The 25,964-nt window shown below is 40.5% G+C and overlaps 1 protein-coding gene across 1 annotated transcript in view; it reads left to right on the plus strand.

The window, feature by feature from the left end:
- The window catches only part of LOC147747552 (calcium-activated chloride channel regulator 1-like), a 371,942-nt gene that overhangs the window by 288,635 nt on the left and 57,343 nt on the right, over positions 1-25,964 (plus strand). The window contains exons 9-11 of the mRNA XM_086954114.1: positions 408-514; positions 4,019-4,240; positions 24,197-24,467. Of these exons, the coding sequence (XP_086810240.1) occupies positions 408-514; positions 4,019-4,240; positions 24,197-24,467 (600 nt within the window). The remainder of the gene's footprint in view (positions 1-407; positions 515-4,018; positions 4,241-24,196; positions 24,468-25,964) is intronic.

The raw sequence follows: 25,964 nt of genomic DNA on the forward strand, positions 1-25,964 counted from the left end.
TAAAATGCAGACTGCATTTAGGGACAACAAAAGGAGTGGCTTATAAGTATAAATAATTCATGAATATAGCGCGCCGAGGGCTAGAAAAAATGGGTTCCGTAAATAAGGCTATTATCTGTGAGAATACCACACAAAAGATAGCCATTTCAAACAATACCAAAAAACGTTGTGTGCCAAATTTGGAAATTATCATAACAAACAAACTGAAACATTTATTAGATATTTAGAAAACAGGCAATAGCCATGTTTTTCTCGAACGATTAACAAATCGACATATACTTTAAATTGACTATTTAAACGTATCATTAAAGCATGACACTAAACACTCATCAATATCACAGCGTTGTTAAATCCATACTGCAGTACCAAGAGGAAGACTGATTCATTTTTTGTTTCTTTTTTTCCAGGAGGTTTGATGTTCTCAGCCAAAGATAACTTTACTTCCACTGAACTAATAGATGCTTTTAGTGGACTATCTTCAGGAAATGGAAATATCTCTCAGCAAGCTGTCCAGGTCTGTTTATATCCAGAAAGGTGATAATAAAACATGTTGGGACTCGTAGCTGTTAAAATATATTTCCTTGCTGTCCATTAGTTTAAAGTCCACAATAATAATACCAAGGATTACCACTATTTATTTAGGAAAGTAAAAGCCTGTCATATGAAATGAAACCAATAGTTTCTTTGTAAACCAATGCATGAGACATCAGGAGCTAATATGGTGGGATCAATTAGAGGGTATTAAAACATGTATGTGTGTTTTCTGATGTTCAGCAATCTGAACAGCTTAAAAGGTGGATAGGCAGTTTAGTTTCAAAGTCTAGTCTAGTTTAGTCTAGTATTCTTGTAAAGGGTATGGCTACCCAGAGGCCTTCCAGTGCTACAACAGACATCACACTACATCAGATAGCCTGCAGTGTTTGGAAAATTAGTCAAGTTTCCATTGGACAGCCTCCCCTTCTGGATCTGTGGATCTTAGGGACATTCTATAAGAGTGCCAATGAGGATCTAAGGATCCTCCCTGCCCTACAGGGAATAACAAAAGGTCTTAACAGTACGGGCCTTTATTGTTGAGTGCCCTATACATGATGCATTACGTCTTGAATTGCACTTGATGCTCCACCAGGAGTCAATGAAGTTCTGCCTTGGGTTTTTTGTCAGACAGGTGTCTTGGAGTGTCGGTAAGGAGCCTAGGGGCAGCGTTCTGGACAACCAGCAACCTTTTGACCATGTATTTAGGTGTACCAAGCTACAGGGCATTCCCGTACTCCAGACGTGATAACATAAGCGCCTCAATGATCAGTCTTCTGGCTGTGAAGGGGAAAAGAGGGAGGACCTTTCTCAGCAGTCTCAAGGTGTCAAAGCAGCTGGCAGCAAGATTTTTTACTTGATGGTCCATCGCGAGATGGGATTCCAGCCACATCCTGAGGCTCTTTATCAAGCTTTTTGGGCTATGGAGCCTACTTAGGCAGTCCAGCAAGGGAGTGGGGACATTGTTTCGAAGATTGTTGCCTGCCAATGTAACCTCCATCTTATTTCCGTTGAGCTTTAGTCGGAAATTGGGCTCATTAGCCAATAATGCCCTAAGCATGCAAATATAACGTTTCTGAAAGTTGTATGCCTTAATTAGTTCAAAATAAAATCATATGCACTCTCCCATAAAAGGCAATAAGCCCTTTATAGGAGTGACTTATTTTACAGTTAGAATAATTTTTTTAGGTTTTAGCCCTGTAATGAGTTTATTTTTATAGGTCTGTCCGCAAACATGAGTTCCTGCATGCTGCAAGTGAGCAGGCCTCAATGAAGTCCAGTGTCATATGTTCAGGGTCACAAGCTGAATGGCACAATATAGTGCTTCAGTTCACATATGACATTGTGTCATTTTTACTATGGCCTTATAGTAAAATTATGTAAAATCAAGTTTTAAACCATTTTCGACTTAGGTTTATGGCTCAAAGCACATACACTGGTCAATGGATAGCAGTTCAAAATGGCTAGCACGCGAGGCTCAACGAAACTGAAAAACTGGGGGTGACCACCCAAAAAGAGACCTCTCTGCAACACTTTCTCTGAAAGCGTACCTGTGTTACTTGTGTTGGTTTGGTGTTATTTCGGTTCTGTAGTTTTCGAAATGACAGTGTTAAAAGACGGCGTTGGGTGGGGTTTAAAGGTTTAACACTGTTGTCTGTCTTGGGTGTTTTAGTCCAAGGAAGTGTCTGTGGATAGCTCTGAATATAATCCGTCGATTCAAAATTTTAAAAATAAGGCAACCCTGTTGGATGAGGAATCCTTTTTACCCTTGTCCCTTACGTGTACATGGAACAGACGTCCAGATTGACTGGGCACAAGAGAACTTTTTCTCTTGCAGCTGTTATTCTGTGATGAAAGGCCTGTCCTGAAAAAAATTTTTAAAGGCCACATAAGGTTGCAGCTTGAGCAGACTCTGAACGGCAAGCCTGTACAGCTCCCCATGATTTAAAATGTTTAAAATGTGGACCTTACGGTATCGGCAAAATATTTTCATGGGCGTTGACCTCAAAACGGCGTTTGGGATCTATACGTCATCCGGAGCTACTAACATATATAATGAATGTTACATTAGTTGCTGCATCAGACATGGTCATCAGATTATTTTTATTTTGTCTACACACTTCTCAACGTCTGCAGCCCCACAATTGATCTACTCATCTATTCTTTCCCGGATCAGATCCTATTTACACAGTGTGACTGGTAGCCGGGGTCCACTTCAACTGGTGGTTTTGATGCCTGGTGATATTGCAGGCTTCATGCTGTCAGTCACATTGTGAATGTGTTGAGCATGGGAATTTGTGATTGGTTTGGCTAGCTTAGTTAGAATCCTAAGTCCTGCAACTCATCTGCGGTGACCTCTGCACCATGTAGCAGGCAGCACCGCTAATCGCAAATCATCTGTGTCATGTACAAGGCTGGGCTCCATCTCCAAGACCTGTCTAGCTCCTGAGCTACCTGTTGAGGACCTTGACTTAGAACACATACATTTCTAACCATTATGGCCTATTCAATTTTAGGTAATTCCACATTTATTGTCAAGGGGTGTATAAGCACAAACAAGTGGTCTGTAGGCACCAATAGCCAGGTTCTTTAATATCCTTCCTACCACACAAACTAGCTGTGCATAGCATTCAGCCTTGTGGGTGCCCCTTTGGGAGCAGGGCCTAGCCTGTACCATGCCCTTTGCCCAGCCATCATCTCACCAAAATCAACTGTGCATGGACTTTGGACTGTGGGTCTAAGGCCTTGAATGCACCGTACCCAGACCCTGTGCCTTGTCTCTGTTGCAGGCAAATCAGCTGCACATAACCTTCGATTGAATGCAGCAGCCTCTTGGTAAAGGGACAGCAATATTAAAGAAGGTATCAGAAAGGTTTGATTTAGGTAATAAGCATGGTACTGTTTATTAAATCATCAAGTAGTTTGTCAGACAATTAACACCATAGCCCAATTTCTTACCTGAATTTTTATGCAGGTCCATCAAACCGTGGCAAAAACTATTAGCAAATGAAAACTCTCACCCCTAAGAATGTCCCCTTGACGTGTCTCCAGAAATGTGAGATGCTGACACTGAATAAAGTGTTAATAGTCTGTCACAGTTCAAGCAGATATAAACTTTGTTCAAATTCACACACTCGTTTGGTGATGGTCCCCTACTGGAGATGAACATGGTATTCCCCTTCGGACATGGTACTCGATAACGTTTGCAATTGTTGCCCTAATGTTAAAATACAACTCAGCAGATTAGACTGTTTCTATTGTCTTTGGTACATGTCAGTGGTCGATCCTTCAGCTCCTCAACTGAGAGAGTAAAAGGGCAAGTATTTACTGAAACATTAAGTTAGAGTCTGTCCTTGACAGTGGGAAATAATCCCGAAAGTTTTCAATGCAATGGGAACATATTTTCTTTCTAAAGGTAATTATTGTCCTAGAACATTGCACTATACTATTCTTGAAATCATGACAGAGACTTCTTCTTTTCTTACAGATGGAAAGCATCAGTTTCACTCTGTATGATGTAGACTGTCGTAAGGGGGCAGTATCCTTTGATAGCACAGTGGGAAAAAACACTTTCTTTGTTGTAACGTGGCAACACCATATACCTCTCATCAAAGTGTATGACCCATATGGAAAGGAATATCCTCAAACAAACTTTTCCATCAATGTAACAATCAGAACAGCACGACTGCAGATCCCCGGCATTGCAAAGGTAGACTATTTTGATCACTTTAACCATCTGGATATGTTTTCATTTCTACATTCTTTGAATATTTGAAGTTGAATTTGCATACGTAAATACTACTGTGAGAAAATGAGGTTATGAATTCAGCATCGTATACATTGATTCAGTAGCAGCAGTCTATTCGTACTGGATAATAGAACTTCCTTTATTTTGTATATGTTCTTTCTGAAAGGGCACATTTTTCACACTTGAAAGTTTCAAATGTAGGTTCTTGAACAAAGTTTATGTTTCTGAGTAGATAAGGATGCTAAAGCTGTAGTGCTTGTTGCTATGGGCTAGCCTGAAATGAATGAATACATTGTTATGCTCATTTAAGCATTGCTTTGCATATACATTTGTTTTGGATATGTAAATTAATATTAACTATTGTTTAAGCCATTTACAGAAATTAAGGCGCACATTTGAATCATACATTTGCGGTGCCATTTCCCTGATTTATAACCTTGCACAATACTGTACACACTGATTTAATGCTAAAGTATTATGGAAGTTGCCTAACTTGCATTCTAAAAATGTTAATTAGTTTGGGTCCTAGCCTCACTTGACACAGAGGATAAGCTGCCACTTCTATATTTTAAGGGGTATAGGGGCACATGCATCAAAGCTTTTTGCGATCGCAAACGGTGCGATTCACAAAAATCATCTGTTTGCAATCGCTAATTGGCCTTTGGACATGCATGAAAGTGTTTCCTATGTGCAAATTAAGAATTTTCAATTATTTGCGAATTCCTAAATTGCGATTGCATTTAAGGAATCGCAATTTGTGATTTCTTAAATGCAGTGCCAGAAGCACTTTAAAATAGAAATATCGCTATTTGGGACCGCAAATTACAGATAAATCAAACTTGTCTGTAATTTGCAAAAACTTTGAAAAATGCACTAAAAAGCATTTTTTTAAGTTTTAGGTTGCACAAACACATGTGTGTGCACAAATGAATGCACATCACAATTTCAGGGGTGCAACAGGGTGTCATTTTGACACCCTTGCACCCTTGAAATTGCATGAGCAATTTGCGAGTACCTACTGGTACTCGCAAATTGCGCATGCAATATCCCATTCATTTCTATTAACCTGTAGGCCCATAGGAATGAATGGGAAGGCATTCCTTAATTGCGACTCGCAATTTGCGAGTCGCAATTAAGGAATGTTTAGGAATCGCTATTTTTATAGCGACTCCTACAGCATAGGCTTTTGCGATTTCTTAATTGCGATTCCTTAATAATCTCAATTAAGGAATCGCAAAAGCCTACCTTGATGCATTTGCCATATAGAGCCGGATGTTCTAAGAGGCAGTTCGCAAATAGTGAATGCAAATTGCACACATGCCTGCCTGTAGTTCTGCGATGCAACCCGCGTACTAATATGTCGCATCACAAAATTCTCATTCATAATGGGTCATAGAATACCCTGCCTAATGAATGATAATTTGGCAGGTTTCTCTTTATATCCTCGTTCTGTTGGCTTCAAGCAGAGGGATTGTGACCGGCAAAGAACAGCACACCACAATAATTGTATTCACATTTACAAACAGGAAACATTTTGTTTAACCTCTTTGCTGCAGATGACGATCTCAGCTCGTCATCAGCTACGGCGGTCGTGTGCTGATGACGAGCTGAGCTCGTCATGTAACGCGGCTTTTTTGAAATTTGCCGCACACAGCGGGAAAATCCATTGCAGCGATGCGGTTAAAACAGCTCTTGTTCCTTAAAGAAACAGGCGCTGCTCTAAAAAAAGATACTTCCCATTGGATCCTTTAATGCATTGCCTTTTCCCCTTTAGGCAGCCTTATACCTACCATTCCTATAAGGGAAGCTGTACAACGAGGACAGCTTCCCCTTTGCGAATCAGTTGCTTCATCCTTTGATGTGTTAGTAACTGTACAATATTTTGCAACCATAACTGCAATCAAAAACGATTGATACATTTCATTGCAAATTGGAGGAGATGCAGATCGGTATCACAAAAGTGGTTTAGTAAATTGTGAGAAATTATTTTTCGGCCACAAACCTCGTGATTTTGCGACCAAAAAATTCTTTAATATGTTGGGCCCATAGTTCCCCACTGCTTGTTGTATCTACAAAATGTGTACAAGAGATTCTCTACCACTGAGAAGGGATTTCCAAGAAACGAGTGAGGAATAATATCAAGGTAAAAACGGTATTGGGATGATGCCTTAGGTAAATAGGAGCCCAATTCACCCTTGTGTTGATTCAGAGTAATAGACACCAGAAAACAAGGTGTGTTAGGGCCCAAAACGGCCTGTCCAACTAATTATATGTCCCAAGGTAGGAAGGGACAAATCCCTAACATGTGGTTTTTGAAATGGTAAAAGCAGCTTAAAGTAATGACATAGCTCACCTCTACTCATGTGCAGGCTCCTCAGCTCGAATCCCCTTGATGCAAGAGGGATGATGCCTTCAAACCCTTCAAAAATGACCTCTCCAAGGATCTAAAATGTAATATTGGTCTCAAGTCTATTGACTAAGTTCTTTCCATCTAATACACCTTGACTGCACTTATAAAGTCATGGAATATGCGATGATTCAGGATGCTTCCCTAAACGAGATATTTAAATCAGGACATTAAAAGTTATGTTTAGCCAACGAGATGAACCGGCCTGCATGTCCTTTCTAAATGGTTAAATAAAAATATCTTGCTCTAATTAATTTTAGTTTTACTTCGTTCACAGATAAATCATTTAAGTTACTTTAACCCCTTCGCTGCGGCGGCTATTTCGCCGCAGCGCTAAGGGGGAGGCGGGGCCGCGCGGCGGTCCCACACTGGTGACGGAACGGTGAAGTCTCAACGTGTATTAGGAATTAATTTTCCCTTCTTCAGAAGTACTATTATATTCATGCCTACAAAAAAGCTTGTGACGGAACGGTTCCGTCACAGCCCCGCCCGCTCTTTAGAACGTCAGCGCAGGCGAGCGGGCCGTGACGGAACCGTTCCGTCACCAGCACAGCCCACCCGAGGCTCATGACGGAACGGTTCCATCACGAGCATGGGAGGGGTTAATTCGTGATCCCTTTAAAACTGAAGGCCTGTCAAATGACACCCAACAGTATGTTACCTTTTTAAAAACTCTATATTAAAGGGATGTGTTTCCCCTTTATCATATTTTTCAAATACCCTTAAAGATATTTAATACTGTCATCTGTAGCTAATTACAAACATCTGTACAGTAATTAGGAATACTGAGCATGGGTTTTTTTAGAAAATTAGGACTAAGGGGGCGCACTGCCTGGGTTGAAACGTTACAAAGTGTGTAGGGAGCAAAAGTATCGTTGTGTAGTGCGTAAAGAGCAGACGGCAAAACGCCCTTAACCGTCTATACAAGTCAAAGACAAGACAATTTAACAACAAATAAGCTCTCGCAACTACATGTGTGTTTATCCAAACAAGGTACAATGACCAACAGTAAAAAGGAAACGCAGACGCAGGTTCTTTGGTGTGATATTTCTTGTTACAGCAAGATGTTAGCTTTTCTCCAGACTTTAGAAAGATATCAATCGCCGACACGTGTTTCGTCGTGTGCGGGTGAGTCAAACACGACTCTTCAGGGCTCACATTCCAATCCACAGTGTGGTTGGAGTAAGTCTGGGTCTTTACAAGCTCAGTTTCAGGCAATGGGTATTCTGTGTATTCATACACAGACGAGGCTGGTTGATAAAGTACACGAGAGACGACCGCCGGGAACAAACAGAGGAGGGATTGCCTGAAGCGGCACACCGCCTCAGAGGATACAAACTCGTTTCCTCAATTTGGCACGTAACGAGAATCCCCTCCCGGCTCCCCGCCTGACGGCATAGCGGGATACAGCGCTATACTATATATACAAGATTACCAATGGGATTTGAGTACTCCATTCCTATACTACCACTGATCACTTTATCAACCAGCCTCGTCTGTGTATGAATACACAGAATACCCATTGCCTGAAACTGAGCTTGTAAAGACCCAGACTTACTCCAACCACACTGTGGATTGGAATGTGAGCCCTGAATAGTCGTGTTTGACTCACCCGCACACGACGAAACACGTGTCGGCGATTGATATCTTTCTAAAGTCTGGAGAAAAGCTAACATCTTGCTGTAACAAGAAATATCACACCAAAGAACCTGCGTCTGCGTTTCCTCTGTACAGTAATTGTAAGAATTTTCAGGTTCTATGCATTTTCAGGTTCAAACAATCGTTAATCACAATTTCAATCCATTACTCCAGAAACTTCTGCCATCCCTTTCACCAGAAGTTCATAATATGGCGTATTCCAAGCAATTCACATGTTTATGTTTATTTCATCATATCAAAGATGAGTGGGAGCTCGCACAGCGTGAATATTCCAAATGATAGCAAGGTAAAAGGTTGTTGTGTGCAACCAGAGTTGACACCGTCTGGCCAAGCGGTGTAGGGAGTCAACAATAGAATTCAGGGGTCCCCCTACTGGGAGGGGAACACTCTAGTGCACAACGCAAGGACCGTAGTCTTATTCCATAAACAGATTAGTCAATGGTCTGAAAGTATGTATTTACATAAGTCTTTATTCTCTTGATATGAATATTTTTCTTGTGTTCATATTCATTTTTTTGTTTCAAAACTAACTAGTGTTATGGCACACTAGGTACATCCACATTAGTAATCCTCAACACAGATCCCGATGCATTTCCGGCCAGAGCCCTTTCTCAAGGGAATACTCTACAATAAAAAACATAGAATAGAACCAGAATCAGTATATGGGCATAAAAATGACCCTGGGTAAATCAGACTAGTGCATGCAAAAAATGGTAAAAAGATGGTGCGAAAAATAGAAGCCAAGTCACAGAAAAACGTGTAAAAATAGTGCAGGGAAGGAAGCTGAGCCACTCGAGAGATTAAAAAGGTGAATAAGGTGAAAAGCGAAAATCTGAAGTGATGCGGTAGTACACGAGACCGTATTAAGAGTGACATGCAGGATTTCTAAGTATGCTCAAACCCAAGAGTGAAAAACGTTAGGGCGCGCGTGTCCAAAGTCTAATGGTCAAATTCAAACGCGGGTGAAGACCTCGTGCTTTTAAGTTAAAAAGCGGGACAAGACTCCCCGGTTGTTACTTACTTAGTGAATGAGACAGAAGTGCCTCACGGTGAACCGGCGAGACGGAGGTGCAGCCATCCAGTGAACGGGTGTGTGGATAGATATCGGAAATGGTGAACATAGAAGAGGGGTGTTGAAAACGCGAATAGTGAGAAAAACTGTAGAAATGAATAACGGACCATGCAGTGCAAGGGATAAACAAAAGATATCAGCCTCCATGACGGAATGGTCAAAAGGACGTAATAAAGCATGAGAGTAATGTAAACAAAGGTTCTTGGAGTGTCATAACAAAGAAACAGTTATAAATAACATAAAAATTCAATGCGATCATTCAACCCGTTGGGCGCCATCGTGGCAAGAAATCGGATCCAGTAGTTTTCTCGCTTTAGTAGATTGTTCTTGTTGTTCTGGGTGATTTCAACTTGTTCCAAAACCTGGAATTTTAGTTGAGCCACAGTGTGTCGGAATTCGGTGAAATGAGAAGCCACACTTGATTTAATGTTGTGGGTACGGATGTTACTTTTATGTTCTAAAATCCTGGTGCAGATTTTTCTCTCCGTGTGACCTACATAACATTTGCCACATGGACATTTGAGAAGGTAAATGACATTTTTTGAGTTGCAGGTGGCATTAACTTTGAGTCTGATGGAGTATCCTTTCATGGGGTGACATATGCTGTTACCCGTGATGCAATTGTTGCAGTTCGAACAGTTATGACAAGGTTTCAATCCCTTATATACCGTGATTTTGTCTTCTTGGTCACGTTTGCACAAAAGATCTTTCAAGTTTCTACCTCTCGTGTAGGTAAAAATAGGTGGTTGTTTGAAAAGACCCATGAAGTCTGGTTCTAGTGTCAGAATAGACCAATGTTTTCGAATGATGGCTTGAAATCGATTTGAAGTATTGGAATACTTGGATACCACGACCATCCGGTCAGATTGGACTTTGGGTTTTGGTTGCAGCAAGACAGACCTACTTTTTTTCTCACTTCTAGTCAATGCCAGATCCAAGATAGGTGGAGGGTATCCTCTAGCTTTTAAACGTTCAAGTGTGTGCTTCATTTGTATTTTGCATTGATCTTCCTTAGAGACTATGCGTTTGATGCAAAGTAGTTGTGCATAAGGGAGATTGTTCTTCAAACCAGGGCGGTGAAAACTCTTATAGTGGAGGGTAGAGTTTCTATCCGTGGATTTTCGGTATACTGTGGTGAACCATTCTCCTGCATTCCTGTGTATTTCCACATCAAGGTAATGGACTTGTCTTTCACTATGTTCCCATGTGAACTGTATTCTGGGATTGAAATGATTCCATGTGTCTAGAAAAATGTTTAGAGACTCAATGGTGCCCTCCCATAGGAGGAAAATGTCATCTATAAAGCGCAGGAATAATCTGCCATGTTCAAGCCAACTCATTTGGCTTAAAATGTAAGACTCCTCGAATTGCTGCATGTACAAATTAGCATAGCAAGGAGCTGCCGAATTTCCCATGGCGGTGCCGTTGAGTTGTAAAATCCACTTGTCTTTAACTGAGAAATAGCTGTGATAGAGTGTAAATATTGTAAGTTGCATGAGAAAAACTTTTAGATCAGCGTCTAGCTCAGAAGCAGATAAGGTGTTCTCAATGGATTCTATACCTCCGTCATGAGGGATGGAGGTGTAAAGTGAACAAACGTCCACCGTACACATTATGAGCTGAGTGTTTTTGAATTCATTCATGATGGGTTCAATTTTTAGGAGGAAATCTGTTGTGTCTTTCACACATTGTTGTGATCTGGTGGCTTGAACAAAAGGTTGTAAATATCTGTCCAAGAATTTACCTATATTCTCATGTAGGCTACCTCTAGTCGACACTATGGGTCGAAATGGAGGATGCGTGGGATGCTTGTGCATTTTGGGAAGCATGTATAGAGTAGGTGGTTTGGGATTGAGTGGTGTCAAAAATCTCCGAGTTTTTTCGTTGATTGTTCCTTGATCAAAGGCATTCTTGATGATAAGTGTCAGATCTTGTGAGTACTCTTTGGTGGGATCACCTGGTAAGGGATCATACGTAGCCCTGTCATTGATATGTTGATCAATTGCTTGATCGTAAAAAGTGGTGTCCATAGCAACCAGGGCACCACCTTTGTTGGCATTTTGGAATGTAATGGACTTGTCGTTGGCCAATTTTTGCAAGATGTTTCTCTCCTTACGGGTTAGGTTTCCTCTTTTTATAGTCGATTGGAACGGTAGTTTCAAGATATCTTGTTTGATAAGATTTTCAAAGGCATCTATGATTTTGTGGCTTTGAGGTGCCAGAAATACACTGTGTGGTCTTAATCCTCTAAGCATGTCCTCTTCTTCACTGGGAGTGGAAATGATGTTCGTGAAATAGTGTCTTAAGCGGATGTTGCGAATGAGTTTGAATGCGCTAACCTCCAATTCCAATGTGTTAATGGTGGTGGTGGGGACAAAGGATTGACCCTTTTGTAGAATGTTGATTTCTTCATTGGTTAAAATAGTTGAAGAGATGTTGATAACAAGATTGTCTTGGGTGTTCAGCGTCTGCCTTTGGGTTTCTTCTTTGTTTGAGGAGGTGTTTTTTCGATGTCCTCTGCGGGTTTTTCCCCCCCGGGATCTTTCTGTTGATCCAGACCTGATTCTAAAAAATGCACAGAGAGATCAGTGGAAGTGCTCGGAGTTTGTGAATCTGTACTTGGTGTTGTACGGGTTGTTCGAGATCTGGTGTCATCTTCTGAAGATGATGTTTCCGTAGCTGATGTAGGATTGTAAGGTTTGTTAGAGCGTCGGCGGGCGTATACCTCTGCCCAGGTATACACCTCGCCGAGCTTATAGTCTATGGTGTCCCTCTTGAATTTGCGTAGTTTTCTCTCCTGTGTTTCGCGAGTATGTTTGTCCAGTTGGATGTTGATGTCCTCCAACATTTTATTCAATTCCTCAGCAGACATGGTATCGGTCAGCTCTTTTTTGATGTTTGTTATCTCACGGGTTAGTTCCTCCAATGATTTAGAAAGTTCCTCTACGATCAATAAAATAAGATCGAGGGAACATTTATTCAATATCGAATACCAACGTTCTACAAATTGGATGTTGTTCTTGCAAAGAAGTGGTTTGAGTGGGACCCTCAGGCCACGAGGGATCCGTTGTACCCGATGGTACCGAATCAGGGTGCTCGCATGAAGTTTCTGGTTGGATTCCTTTTTTAGAAGGTAGAGTAGTTGCTTGAGGTTACTTTCCGCGCTGCGGGTGTTGCCAGGCGCGGTAACTTCTTCTTGAATTAAGTTGTAGATTTTACTGGCATCTTCTATTGTGTATGCAAAAGTGGTTGCTTTTTGATCGGTCATCCCTGACACAGTATCAAAATTCATCCTGAAGCGCGTGCTGAGGTCCAAGGACAGATAATGTAGAAATTCAAAGATGAGTGGGAGCTCGCACAGCGTGAATATTCCAAATGATAGCAAGGTAAAAGGTTGTTGTGTGCAACCAGAGTTGACACCATCTGGCCAAGCGGTGTAGGGAGTCAACAATAGAATTCAGGGGTCCCCCTACTGGGAGGGGAACACTCTAGTGCACAACGCAAGGACCGTAGTCTTATTCCATAAACAGATCAGTCAATGGTCTGAAAGTATGTATTTACATAAGTCTTTATTCTCTTGATATGAATATTTTTCTTGTGTTCATATTCATTTTTTTGTTTCAAAACTAACTAGTGTTATGGCACACTAGGTACATCCACATTAGTAATCCTCAACACAGATCCCGATGCATTTCGGGCCAGAGCCCTTTCTCAAGGGAATACTCTACAATAAAAAACATAGAATAGAACCAGAATCAGTATATGGGCATAAAAATGACCCTGGGTAAATCAGACTAGTGCATGCAAAAAATGGTAAAAAGATGGTGCGAAAAATAGAAGCCAAGTCACAGAAAAACGTGTAAAAATAGTGCAGGGAAGGAAGCTGAGCCACTCGAGAGATTAAAAAGGTGAATAAGGTGAAAAGCGAAAATCTGAAGTGATGCGGTAGTACACGAGACCGTATTAAGAGTGACATGCAGGATTTCTAAGTATGCTCAAACCCAAGAGTGAAAAACGTTAGGGCGCGCGTGTCCAAAGTCTAATGGTCAAATTCAAACGCGGGTGAAGACCTCGTGCTTTTAAGTTAAAAAGTGGGACAAGACTCCCCGGTTGTTACTTACTTAGTGAATGAGACAGAAGTGCCTCGCGGTGAACCGGCGAGACGGAGGTGCAGCCATCCAGTGAACGGGTGTGTGGATAGATATCGGAAATGGTGAACATAGAAGAGGGGTGTTGAAAACGCGAATAGTGAGAAAAACTGTAGAAATGAATAACGGACCATGCAGTGCAAGGGATAAACAAAAGATATCAGCCTCCATGATGGAATGGTCAAAAGGACGTAATAAAGCATGAGAGTAATGTAAACAAAGGTTCTTAGAGTGTCATAACAAAGAAACAGTTATAAATAACATAAAAATTCAATGCGATCATTCAACCCGTTGGGCGCCATCGTGGCAAGAAATCGGATCCAGTAGTTTTCTCGCTTTAGTAGATTGTTCTTGTTGTTCTGGGTGATTTCAACTTGTTCCTAAACCTGGAATTTTAGTTGAGCCACAGTGTGTCGGAATTCGGTGAAATGAGAAGCCACACTTGATTTAATGTTGTGGGTACGGATGTTACTTTTATGTTCTAAAATCCTGGTGCAGATTTTTCTCTCCGTGTGACCTACATAACATTTGCCACATGGACATTTGAGAAGGTAAATGACATTTTTTGAGTTGCAGGTGGCATTAACTTTGAGTCTGATGGAGTATCCTTTCATGGGGTGACATATGCTGTTACCCGTGATGCAATTGTTGCAGTTCGAACAGTTATGACAAGGTTTCAATCCCTTATATACCGTGATTTTGTCTTCTTGGTCACGTTTGCACAAAAGATCTTTCAAGTTTCTACCTCTCGTGTAGGTAAAAATAGGTGGTTGTTTGAAAAGACCCATGAAGTCTGGTTCTAGTGTCAGAATAGACCAATGTTTTCGAATGATGGCTTGAAATCGATTTGAAGTATTGGAATACTTGGATACCACGACCATCCGGTCAGATTGGACTTTGGGTTTTGGTTGCAGCAAGACAGACCTACTTTTTTTCTCACTTCTAGTCAATGCCAGATCCAAGATAGGTGGAGGGTATCCTCTAGCTTTTAAACGTTCAAGTGTGTGCTTCATTTGTATTTTGCATTGATCTTCCTTAGAGACTATGCGTTTGATGCAAAGTAGTTGTGCATAAGGGAGATTGTTCTTCAAACCAGGGCGGTGAAAACTCTTATAGTGGAGGGTAGAGTTTCTATCCGTGGATTTTCGGTATACTGTGGTGAACCATTCTCCTGCATTCCTGTGTATTTCCACATCAAGGTAATGGACTTGTCTTTCACTATGTTCCCATGTGAACTGTATTCTGGGATTGAAATGATTCCATGTGTCTAGAAAAATGTTTAGAGACTCAATGGTGCCCTCCCATAGGAGGAAAATGTCATCTATAAAGCGCAGGAATAATCTGCCATGTTCAAGCCAACTCATTTGGCTTAAAATGTAAGACTCCTCGAATTGCTGCATGTACAAATTAGCATAGCAAGGAGCTGCCGAATTTCCCATGGCGGTGCCGTTGAGTTGTAAAATCCACTTGTCTTTAACTGAGAAATAGCTGTGATAGAGTGTAAATATTGTAAGTTGCATGAGAAAAACTTTTAGATCAGCGTCTAGCTCAGAAGCAGATAAGGTGTTCTCAATGGATTCTATACCTCCGTCATGAGGGATGGAGGTGTAAAGTGAACAAACGTCCACCGTACACATTATGAGCTGAGTGTTTTTGAATTCATTCATGATGGGTTCAATTTTTAGGAGGAAATCTGTTGTGTCTTTCACATGTGATCTGGTGGCTTGAACAAAAGGTTGTAAATATCTGTCCAAGAATTTACCTATATTCTCATGTAGGCTACCTCTAGTCGACACTATGGGTCGAAATGGAGGATGCGTGGGATGCTTGTGCATTTTGGGAAGCATGTATAGAGTAGGTGGTTTGGGATTGAGTGGTGTCAAAAATCTCCGAGTTTTTTCGTTGATTGTTCCTTGATCAAAGGCATTCTTGATGATAAGTGTCAGATCTTGTGAGTACTCTTTGGTGGGATCACCTGGTAAGGGATCATACGTAGCCCTGTCATTGATATGTTGATCAATTGCTTGATCGTAAAAAGTGGTGTCCATAGCAACCAGGGCACCACCTTTGTCGGCATTTTGGAATGTAATGGACTTGTCGTTGGCCAATTTTTGCAAGATGTTTCTCTCCTTACGGGTTAGGTTTCCTCTTTTTATAGTCGATTGGAACGGTAGTTTCAAGATATCTTGTTTGATAAGATTTTCAAAGGCATCTATGATTTTGTGGCTTTGAGGTGCCAGAAATACACTGTGTGGTCTTAATCCTCTAAGCATGTCCTCTTCTTCACTGGGAGTGGAAATGATGTTCGTGAAATAGTGTCTTAAGCGGATGTTGCGAATGAGTTTGAATGCGCTAACCTCCAATTCCAATGTGTTAATGGTGGTGGTGGGGACAAAGGATTGACCCTTTTGTAGAATGTTGATTTCTTCATTGGTTAAAATAGTTGAAGAGATGTTGATAACAAGATTGTCTTGGGTGTTCAGCGTCTGCCTTTGGGTTTCTTCTTTGTTTGAGGAGGTGTTTTTTCGATGTCCTCTGCGGGTTTTTCCCCCCCGGGATCTTTCTGTTGATCCAGACCTGATTCTAAAAAATGCACAGAGAGATCAGTGGAAGTGCTCGGAGTTTGTGAATCTGTACTTGGTGTCGTACGGGTTGTTCGAGATCTGGTGTCATCTTCTGAAGATGATGTTTCCGTAGCTGATGTAGGATTGTAAGGTTTGTTAGAGCGTCGGCGGGCGTATACCTCTGCCCAGGTATACACCTCGCCGAGCTTATAGTCTATGGTGTCCCTCTTGAATTTGCGTAGTTTTCTCTCCTGTGTTTCGCGAGTATGTTTGTCCAGTTGGATGTTGATGTCCTCCAACATTTTATTCAATTCCTCAGCAGACATGGTATCGGTCAGCTCTTTTTTGATGTTTGTTATCTCACGGGTTAGTTCCTCCAATGATTTAGAAAGTTCCTCTACGATCAATAAAATAAGATCGAGGGAACATTTATTCAATATCGAATACCAACGTTCTACAAATTGGATGTTGTTCTTGCAAAGAAGTGGTTTGAGTGGGACCCTCAGGCCACGAGGGATCCGTTGTACCCGATGGTACCGAATCAGGGTGCTCGCATGAAGTTTCTGGTTGGATTCCTTTTTTAGAAGGTAGAGTAGTTGCTTGAGGTTACTTTCCGCGCTGCGGGTGTTGCCAGGCGCGGTAACTTCTTCTTGAATTAAGTTGTAGATTTTACTGGCATCTTCTATTGTGTATGCAAAAGTGGTTGCTTTTTGATCGGTCATCCCTGACACAGTATCAAAATTCATCCTGAAGCGCGTGCTGAGGTCCAAGGACAGATAATGTAGAAATTCAAAGATGAGTGGGAGCTCGCACAGCGTGAATATTCCAAATGATAGCAAGGTAAAAGGTTGTTGTGTGCAACCAGAGTTGACACCGTCTGGCCAAGCGGTGTAGGGAGTCAACAATAGAATTCAGGGGTCCCCCTACTGGGAGGGGAACACTCTAGTGCACAACGCAAGGACCGTAGTCTTATTCCATAAACAGATTAGTCAATGGTCTGAAAGTATGTATTTACATAAGTCTTTATTCTCTTGATATGAATATTTTTCTTGTGTTCATATTCATTTTTTTGTTTCAAAACTAACTAGTGTTATGGCACACTAGGTACATCCACATTAGTAATCCTCAACACAGATCCCGATGCATTTCGGGCCAGAGCCCTTTCTCAAGGGAATACTCTACAATAAAAAACATAGAATAGAACCAGAATCAGTATATGGGCATAAAAATGACCCTGGGTAAATCAGACTAGTGCATGCAAAAAATGGTAAAAAGATGGTGCGAAAAATAGAAGCCAAGTCACAGAAAAACGTGTAAAAATAGTGCAGGGAAGGAAGCTGAGCCACTCGAGAGATTAAAAAGGTGAATAAGGTGAAAAGCGAAAATCTGAAGTGATGCGGTAGTACACGAGACCGTATTAAGAGTGACATGCAGGATTTCTAAGTATGCTCAAACCCAAGAGTGAAAAACGTTAGGGCGCGCGTGTCCAAAGTCTAATGGTCAAATTCAAACGCGGGTGAAGACCTCGTGCTTTTAAGTTAAAAAGCGGGACAAGACTCCCCGGTTGTTACTTACTTAGTGAATGAGACAGAAGTGCCTCGCGGTGAACCGGCGAGACGGAGGTGCAGCCATCCAGTGAACGGGTGTGTGGATAGATATCGGAAATGGTGAACATAGAAGAGGGGTGTTGAAAACGCGAATAGTGAGAAAAACTGTATAAATGAATAACGGACCATGCAGTGCAAGGGAAAAACAAAAGATATCAGCCTCCATGATGGAATGGTCAAAAGGACGTAATAAAGCATGAGAGTAATGTAAACAAAGGTTCTTAGAGTGTCATAACAAAGAAACAGTTATAAATAACATAAAAATTCAATGCGATCATTCAACCCGTTGGGCGCCATTGTGGCAAGAAATCGGATCCAGTAGTTTTCTCGCTTTAGTAGATTGTTCTTGTTGTTCTGGGTGATTTCAACTTGTTCCAAAACCTGGAATTTTAGTTGAGCCACAGTGTGTCGGAATTCGGTGAAATGAGAAGCCACACTTGATTTAATGTTGTGGGTACGGATGTTACTTTTATGTTCTAAAATCCTGGTGCGGATTTTTCTCTCCGTGTGACCTACATAACATTTGCCACATGGACATTTGAGAAGGTAAATGAAATTTTTTGAGTTGCAGGTGGCATTAACTTTGAGTCTGATGGAGTATCCTTTCATGGGGTGACATATGCTGTTACCCGTGATGCAATTGTTGCAGTTCGAACAGTTATGACAAGGTTTCAATCCCTTATATACCGTGATTTTGTCTTCTTGGTCACGTTTGCACAAAAGATCTTTCAAGTTTCTACCTCTCGTGTAGGTAAAAATAGGTGGTTGTTTGAAAAGACCCATGAAGTCTGGTTCTAGTGTCAGAATAGACCAATGTTTTCGAATGATGGCTTGAAATCGATTTGAAGTATTGGAATACTTGGATACCACGACCATCCGGTCAGATTGGACTTTGGGTTTTGGTTGCAGCAAGACAGACCTACTTTTTTTCTCACTTCTAGTCAATGCCAGATCCAAGATAGGTGGAGGGTATCCTCTAGCTTTTAAACGTTCAAGTGTGTGCTTCATTTGTATTTTGCATTGATCTTCCTTAGAGACTATGCGTTTGATGCGAAGTAGTTGTGCATAAGGGAGATTGTTCTTCAAACCAGGGCGGTGAAAACTCTTATAGTGGAGGGTAGAGTTTCTATCCGTGGATTTTCGGTATACTGTGGTGAACCATTCTCCTGCATTCCTGTGTATTTCCACATCAAGGTAATGGACTTGTCTTTCACTATGTTCCCATGTGAACTGTATTCTGGGATTGAAATGATTCCATGTGTCTAGAAAAATGTTTAGAGACTCAATGGTGCCCTCCCATAGGAGGAAAATGTCATCTATAAAGCAAAATGCACAAGCATCCCACGCATCCTCCATTTCGACCCATAGTGTCGACTAGAGGTAGCCTACATGAGAATATAGGTAAATTCTTGGACAGATATTTACAACCTTTTGTTCAAGCCACCAGATCACATGTGAAAGACACAACAGATTTCCTCCTAAAAATTGAACCCATCATGAATGAATTCAAAAACACTCAGCTCATAATGTGTACGGTGGACGTTTGTTCACTTTACACCTCCATCCCTCATGACGGAGGTATAGAATACATTGAGAACACCTTATCTGCTTCTGAGCTAGACGCTGATCTAAAAGTTTTTCTCATGCAACTTACAATATTTACACTCTATCACAGCTATTTCTCAGGTAAAGACAAGTGGATTTTACAACTCAACGGCACCGCCATGGGAAATTCGGCAGCTCCTTGCTATGCTAATTTGTACATGCAGCAATTCGAGGAGTCTTACATTTTAAGCCAAATGAGTTGGCTTGAACATGGCAGATTATTCCTGCGCTTTATAGATGACATTTTCCTCCTATGGGAGGGCACCATTGAGTCTCTAAACATTTTTCTAGACACATGGAATCATTTCAATCCCAGAATACAGTTCACATGGGAACATAGTGAAAGACAAGTCCATTACCTTGATGTGGAAATACACAGGAATGCAGGAGAATGGTTCACCACAGTATACCGAAAATCCACGGATAGAAACTCTACCCTCCACTATAAGAGTTTTCACCGCCCTGGTTTGAAGAACAATCTCCCTTATGCACAACTACTTCGCATCAAACGCATAGTCTCTAAGGAAGATCAATGCAAAATACAAATGAAGCACACACTTGAACGTTTAAAAGCTAGAGGATACCCTCCACCTATCTTGGATCTGGCATTGACTAGAAGTGAGAAAAAAAGTAGGTCTGTCTTGCTGCAACCAAAACCCAAAGTCCAATCTGACCGGATGGTCGTGGTATCCAAGTATTCCAATACTTCAAATCGATTTCAAGCCATCATTCGAAAACATTGGTCTATTCTGACACTAGAACCAGACTTCATGGGTCTTTTCAAACAACCACCTATTTTTACCTACACGAGAGGTAGAAACTTGAAAGATCTTTTGTGCAAACGTGACCAAGAAGACAAAATCACGGTATATAAGGGATTGAAACCTTGTCATAACTGTTCGAACTGCAACAATTGCATCACGGGTAACAGCATATGTCACCCCATGAAAGGATACTCCATCAGACTCAAAGTTAATGCCACCTGCAACTCAAAAAATGTCATTTACCTTCTCAAATGTCCATGTGGCAAATGTTATGTAGGTCACACGGAGAGAAAAATCCGCACCAGGATTTTAGAACATAAAAGTAACATCCGTACCCACAACATTAAATCAAGTGTGGCTTCTCATTTCACCGAATTCCGACACACTGTGGCTCAACTAAAATTCCAGGTTTTGGAACAAGTTGAAATCACCCAGAACAACAAGAACAATCTACTAAAGCGAGAAAACTACTGGATCCGATTTCTTGCCACGATGGCGCCCAACGGGTTGAATGATCGCATTGAATTTTTATGTTATTTATAACTGTTTCTTTGTTATGACACTCTAAGAACCTTTGTTTACATTACTCTCATGCTTTATTACGTCCTTTTGACCATTCCATCATGGAGGCTGATATCTTTTGTTTATCCCTTGCACTGCATGGTCCGTTATTCATTTCTACAGTTTTTCTCACTATTCGCGTTTTCAACACCCCTCTTCTATGTTCACCATTTCCGATATCTATCCACACACCCGTTCACTGGATGGCTGCACCTCCGTCTCGCCGGTTCACCGCGAGGCACTTCTGTCTCATTCACTAAGTAAGTAACAACCGGGGAGTCTTGTCCCGCTTTTTAACTTAAAAGCACGAGGTCTTCACCCGCGTTTGAATTTGACCATTAGACTTTGGACACGCGCGCCCTAACGTTTTTCACTCTTGGGTTTGAGCATACTTAGAAATCCTGCATGTCACTCTTAATACGGTCTCGTGTACTACCGCATCACTTCAGATTTTCGCTTTTCACCTTATTCACCTTTTTAATCTCTCGAGTGGCTCAGCTTCCTTCCCTGCACTATTTTTACACGTTTTTCTGTGACTTGGCTTCTATTTTTCGCACCATCTTTTTACCATTTTTTGCATGCACTAGTCTGATTTACCCAGGGTCATTTTTATGCCCATATACTGATTCTGGTTCTATTCTATGTTTTTTATTGTAGAGTATTCCCTTGAGAAAGGGCTCTGGCCCGAAATGCATCGGGATCTGTGTTGAGGATTACTAATGTGGATGTACCTAGTGTGCCATAACACTAGTTAGTTTTGAAACAAAAAAATGAATATGAACACAAGAAAAATATTCATATCAAGAGAATAAAGACTTATGTAAATACATACTTTCAGACCATTGACTAATCTGTTTATGGAATAAGACTACGGTCCTTGCGTTGTGCACTAGAGTGTTCCCCTCCCAGTAGGGGGACCCCTGAATTCTATTTCATCATATCCTCTTTCCTGGCCAAGCAGCCTCTAGAAGCCTTTTTACTATGACAGATTATAATCTGACATCAGGGTGTAGTCAATCTTATGCTCGCACCGAATGAAAGAAAACTAGGAAATCTGTCTTATTATTTATGTTCACATCATTAATTAACTGAAACAGTGGAATCTCCATCTCTCTCTTTGGAATAATTGTCAATTAATAACTTCACTCTGCATTGGTGTCTTTAGGACCTGCAGTTCCAAAAACATAGTTGTGCTGTGCTATAATCATTCTTCTTGAAAAGCCTTAATATATTGTGTATAACATTAAAACATGCTTGAATATTAAATGTATGTTTATTAAAAACTGGATTCAGTTGTTTTTGTAGGCGTGAATATAATAGTACTTCTGAAGAAGGGAAAATGAATTCCTAATACACGTTGAGACTTTAAAAGTCTATCATAATGATGGATGCCCTTTCATATGCAAGCAAGTTTAAACTGTTAAAAAAAAGTGATGAAGATCGATTAACATATCTATTTCATGATAAATGCAGTCCATCAAGCTCTAAATATCAAAATGTTCCCAAGTGTTTCACATAAATTGCAGCATTGATATCTTTGCAGAGCCTTGGGTATGCAGGACTTCTCCAAAGACTAGTTCTCCATCTGCAGACTTAATCCCTTCCTTTCCATGCTTTTGTTAGAGGAAAGATCATCAAATTAAGGGGGTCAATGTCCATTCAAAGCTGGAATAGGGCAGCATGTAACATTTGCATGCAAAAGAAAAGCTGGGACCTGCGGAACTCCTTAGAACCCACTGGAATCATAGCAGCTGATTTGCCCAAATGTTCACTGATTGTTGAGCTCTGTGCATACATTTGGCAGATGGACATTGTCCCTGGAACCAAAAAGATCAAGTCAGAGTCAATCTAGCCCTAGTTTTTTCTCCCAATACAGGCTGAAGGAAGAATCTCACTGAGGATGGAAACAGGCAAATGAGGTTTTCAGCTATCGAGATAACATTTTTCTGAGGAGACCCTTTACCAGCTTCAGCAAGCTTCCTCAGCTCAGGAGCAGTTCTTTCATCCTACCTTCTTAAGCTATGGCTATCTCACCAACTTACAGGGATTCCCTTTTTAGTAGTCCCTTCATACTAATGCTACCATCCTGATGTGTGGTGTCACTGACAATAGGATCTATAACTTTAGGTTGATGGATTGATGGATCCTGCTACTATTGTGGCAGTCATGAGCCCCTGTACTCTCAGCCATTTCCTGTGTGTGGCTCCCTGAAGGCTCAATAGCAGTCCAGGATGTTGCAGTTAAGTTATTCTGTCTTAAGGAAGGGTCAGTGCTCCTTGTTCAGTCTGGATTCTCTCCCAAAACGGACAAAGTCCTGGTGTCATAGAAGATGAAAAGTTCTCAGGTTTATTACAAACCAAAAATGATCCAGTATTTCACTGAATACCTGTCATCCATCTACCAATAAAAAAGATGGAGCACTAATTAGCCATCTATAGAAATTTTATTTCTTTTTTTTACCCTTTAGACATGCAAGAAATTTACCACTTACCATAATACCTTGACATTAAAGACCAAAGCACAGCACGGAAAACTAGAAATGTTTTTGGCAGACTGATAACCACAAGAAGAACTTTCACCTCACCATGACATGTAGATACAAATGTTGGTGTGTCTACAATTACTAGGAAGTTACTGGAGATAATATGTATCTATCAAGTCTGTGAGATCTTCACATATTGTTACACCTTTGTTGGGATCAATTTTGCTGTCATTTTGACTCTGCTCATTTGTGCGACTGTCAGTCACAATCACAACGCCTGTGCCGTAGCCCTAAAACATCAAATAATGGCCCCCTTGTCAAACAAATTAATCGCGTTGCACCTTGAGAGACGTTTCAGCGGGGATGCCTCACAAAGTGATCTCATTTGAGTAAACAGGAATTATTTATGAAAAATTACTTTTATGATGCAAGGTATCCAATCATCTGAAATAATGGTCTCTCAACTGGCCTGGAAGTGTTGTAGGTGACCGCTCATCAAATGGTGTCAGTAAACAAACATGGTCAATGTTACCAGGCATTTGGGTTATCATATCCCCTTGAGGAGACATAAAACACGTGATGAGTGACCGAATACATGCTTTACATATAGCTGGCAGAAAATACTGAAAAACATTGAGGTTTTCATTGAAAAAAAGGGAGCCTTATTGAATCTGGATTTCGATTAGTCCCTTAAGTCAAGAAGTAAGACACAGGATGTACTGCTGAGATTAGACTCACACCTCAAAGAGTATAAACTCTTTGGAGTAAGACAAATATGGTGGTAATATGTTAATACCGGCTGATCTTGCACATCAGCTTTCCAACATACTAAAAACATAAAGAAAAATTTAAAAATATTGAGCTTGAGTTATGTAAGAAGAGCATAATGTTCAGGCAACACTGGTGTTACCGCACTTTGCAGTCCTGGTGAAGTCTGTTCAGTAGAAAATGTATCATTTGTTGAGTGCCCCCTTCTCATTGTTACTTAGATGACCATTTACAAAAGTGTGCTGAATGAAGGCACATTAAAATATGTTTTTCTTTACAGGCTGGTGATTGGATTTACAGCGTTTGTAATACAGAATCACCCATCGAGATAATAGGACTTACAGTCACCACTCATCAGGCCAATGACAGCAATCCTCCAATAACAGTAAAAGTCCACATGAACGAAGATACTAATACATTCCCAGCCCCAATGGTTGTCTATGCAGATGTCAGCCAAGGATATTCACCTGTTATCGGGGCGAACGTTACTGCTATTATTGAACCACAAACTGGAGAACCTGTGATTTTGTCACTTAAGGATAATGGTGCAGGTCTGTATTTAAGGCTTCGATTTCACATAATAGAAAAATGTGATGTATGGTACACTACTAATGTCAGAAAATACACAAAACAGTATGGAGTCATACATGAGCTACAAAATGCTCCTTCGCTACTGATGAGTAACTTTTAGGAATGTTAATGTGCTCTTATATTGTTTTACTGCATCTCATTTAAAGTTATACATACAAATGGAGAGAAAAGGAAGTCCATAAAACTCAATATATCTTACTTTTGTTGTACTTACATACTCTACCTTGTCTCTGCTTCCTCTCTGGCCTTTCCACAGGTATTAATGTTAGTTATTGATAACCAGGCTTTTAGAAGTGTTTCTACCCACTTCTTTACAAACACAGTACTTTCCCAGGTAAATCTTGGTTGAACCTTACTTTCTTTGCCAAGATCACAGGGAGTATTCTGAGTAGAAGTCTTCAACCTGACTAATCTGAAGGTGCTGTATTTAAAACATATATTGAAAAAACATATTTTTCATGAACAAATACACCTAAATATAGACTGCGTAAATCACAACCTTTGATCAAAATTTCAAACAATATTTAATAGCTAAATTCATCCATCTTCACTTCCCATAGACATTTCAAATTGCTTAATTTCTTATTCAAACTGCAGGCTGAACATAATTTGAGTCAAGTGCTTTCTAATGGGGTTATGTGAGCTTTGAAAAATTTGTCGAGAAAAATTCATGCTTATAAAAAAAGCATTTATAATAAAATCTGTCTTTCCTTTGGGACCTTATAAGTATTTAGCCATGCAGCACATTATCCTGGGTGTGGCAACATCTACTGGTCTTTAACAATGAAGATTTGACACTAATAGGCACATTATTGCACTGGTTTTAGGAATGCATTTATAAGTGAAATGGACTTGAGCAAAAAATGCCCTAGAAAATTGGGGCTTCCAACTTTCAAAGCCCGCACATGCCGGGAGGGTCTTGTAATTTATAGGATTATTAGCTTTATATATAATGAGAAACACTGCTTTGCACTTCTGACATTTATGCTTTTTATTTTTTCCAATTGCTTTGCTATTTAAATATAAACAACTATATACATATATAGAGAAGTAGAAACTTAGATATGTCTAGCAGGATATATATCTTCTAATCTCACACTGTCTATATATAAGTAGAGACATGCAAATCCGATTAAGAAAGCATGAAGATACTGTAGTGTAGTTCCTATATTCCCAATCTGCTCTGCGCATTGGAATAATATATTCTATAGGTTAGACGTAGGACTGAGGTCTACTAGGTCTCTATCAAATATATTAGACTTAACTGTGAGTGCCAGCTAGCTCAGAGGTCACTAGAAACTTTCTCGAATAAACAAGAAGGGATTTGTTTCTGACAACCGCATAAACATGACAACTTTGTTTCACCAAAGTAAAACGTATCATCAGAGTCGTGAAAACAATAGATAGATATTTCACTCAGTCAATCGTGCATGCTTTGTTTCATCAGAGGTGCAGAG

The sequence above is a fragment of the Lissotriton vulgaris genome, chromosome 1_1 (assembly GCF_964263255.1).
Source record: "Lissotriton vulgaris chromosome 1_1, aLisVul1.2, whole genome shotgun sequence".
Taxonomy (NCBI): Eukaryota; Metazoa; Chordata; class Amphibia; order Caudata; family Salamandridae; genus Lissotriton; species Lissotriton vulgaris.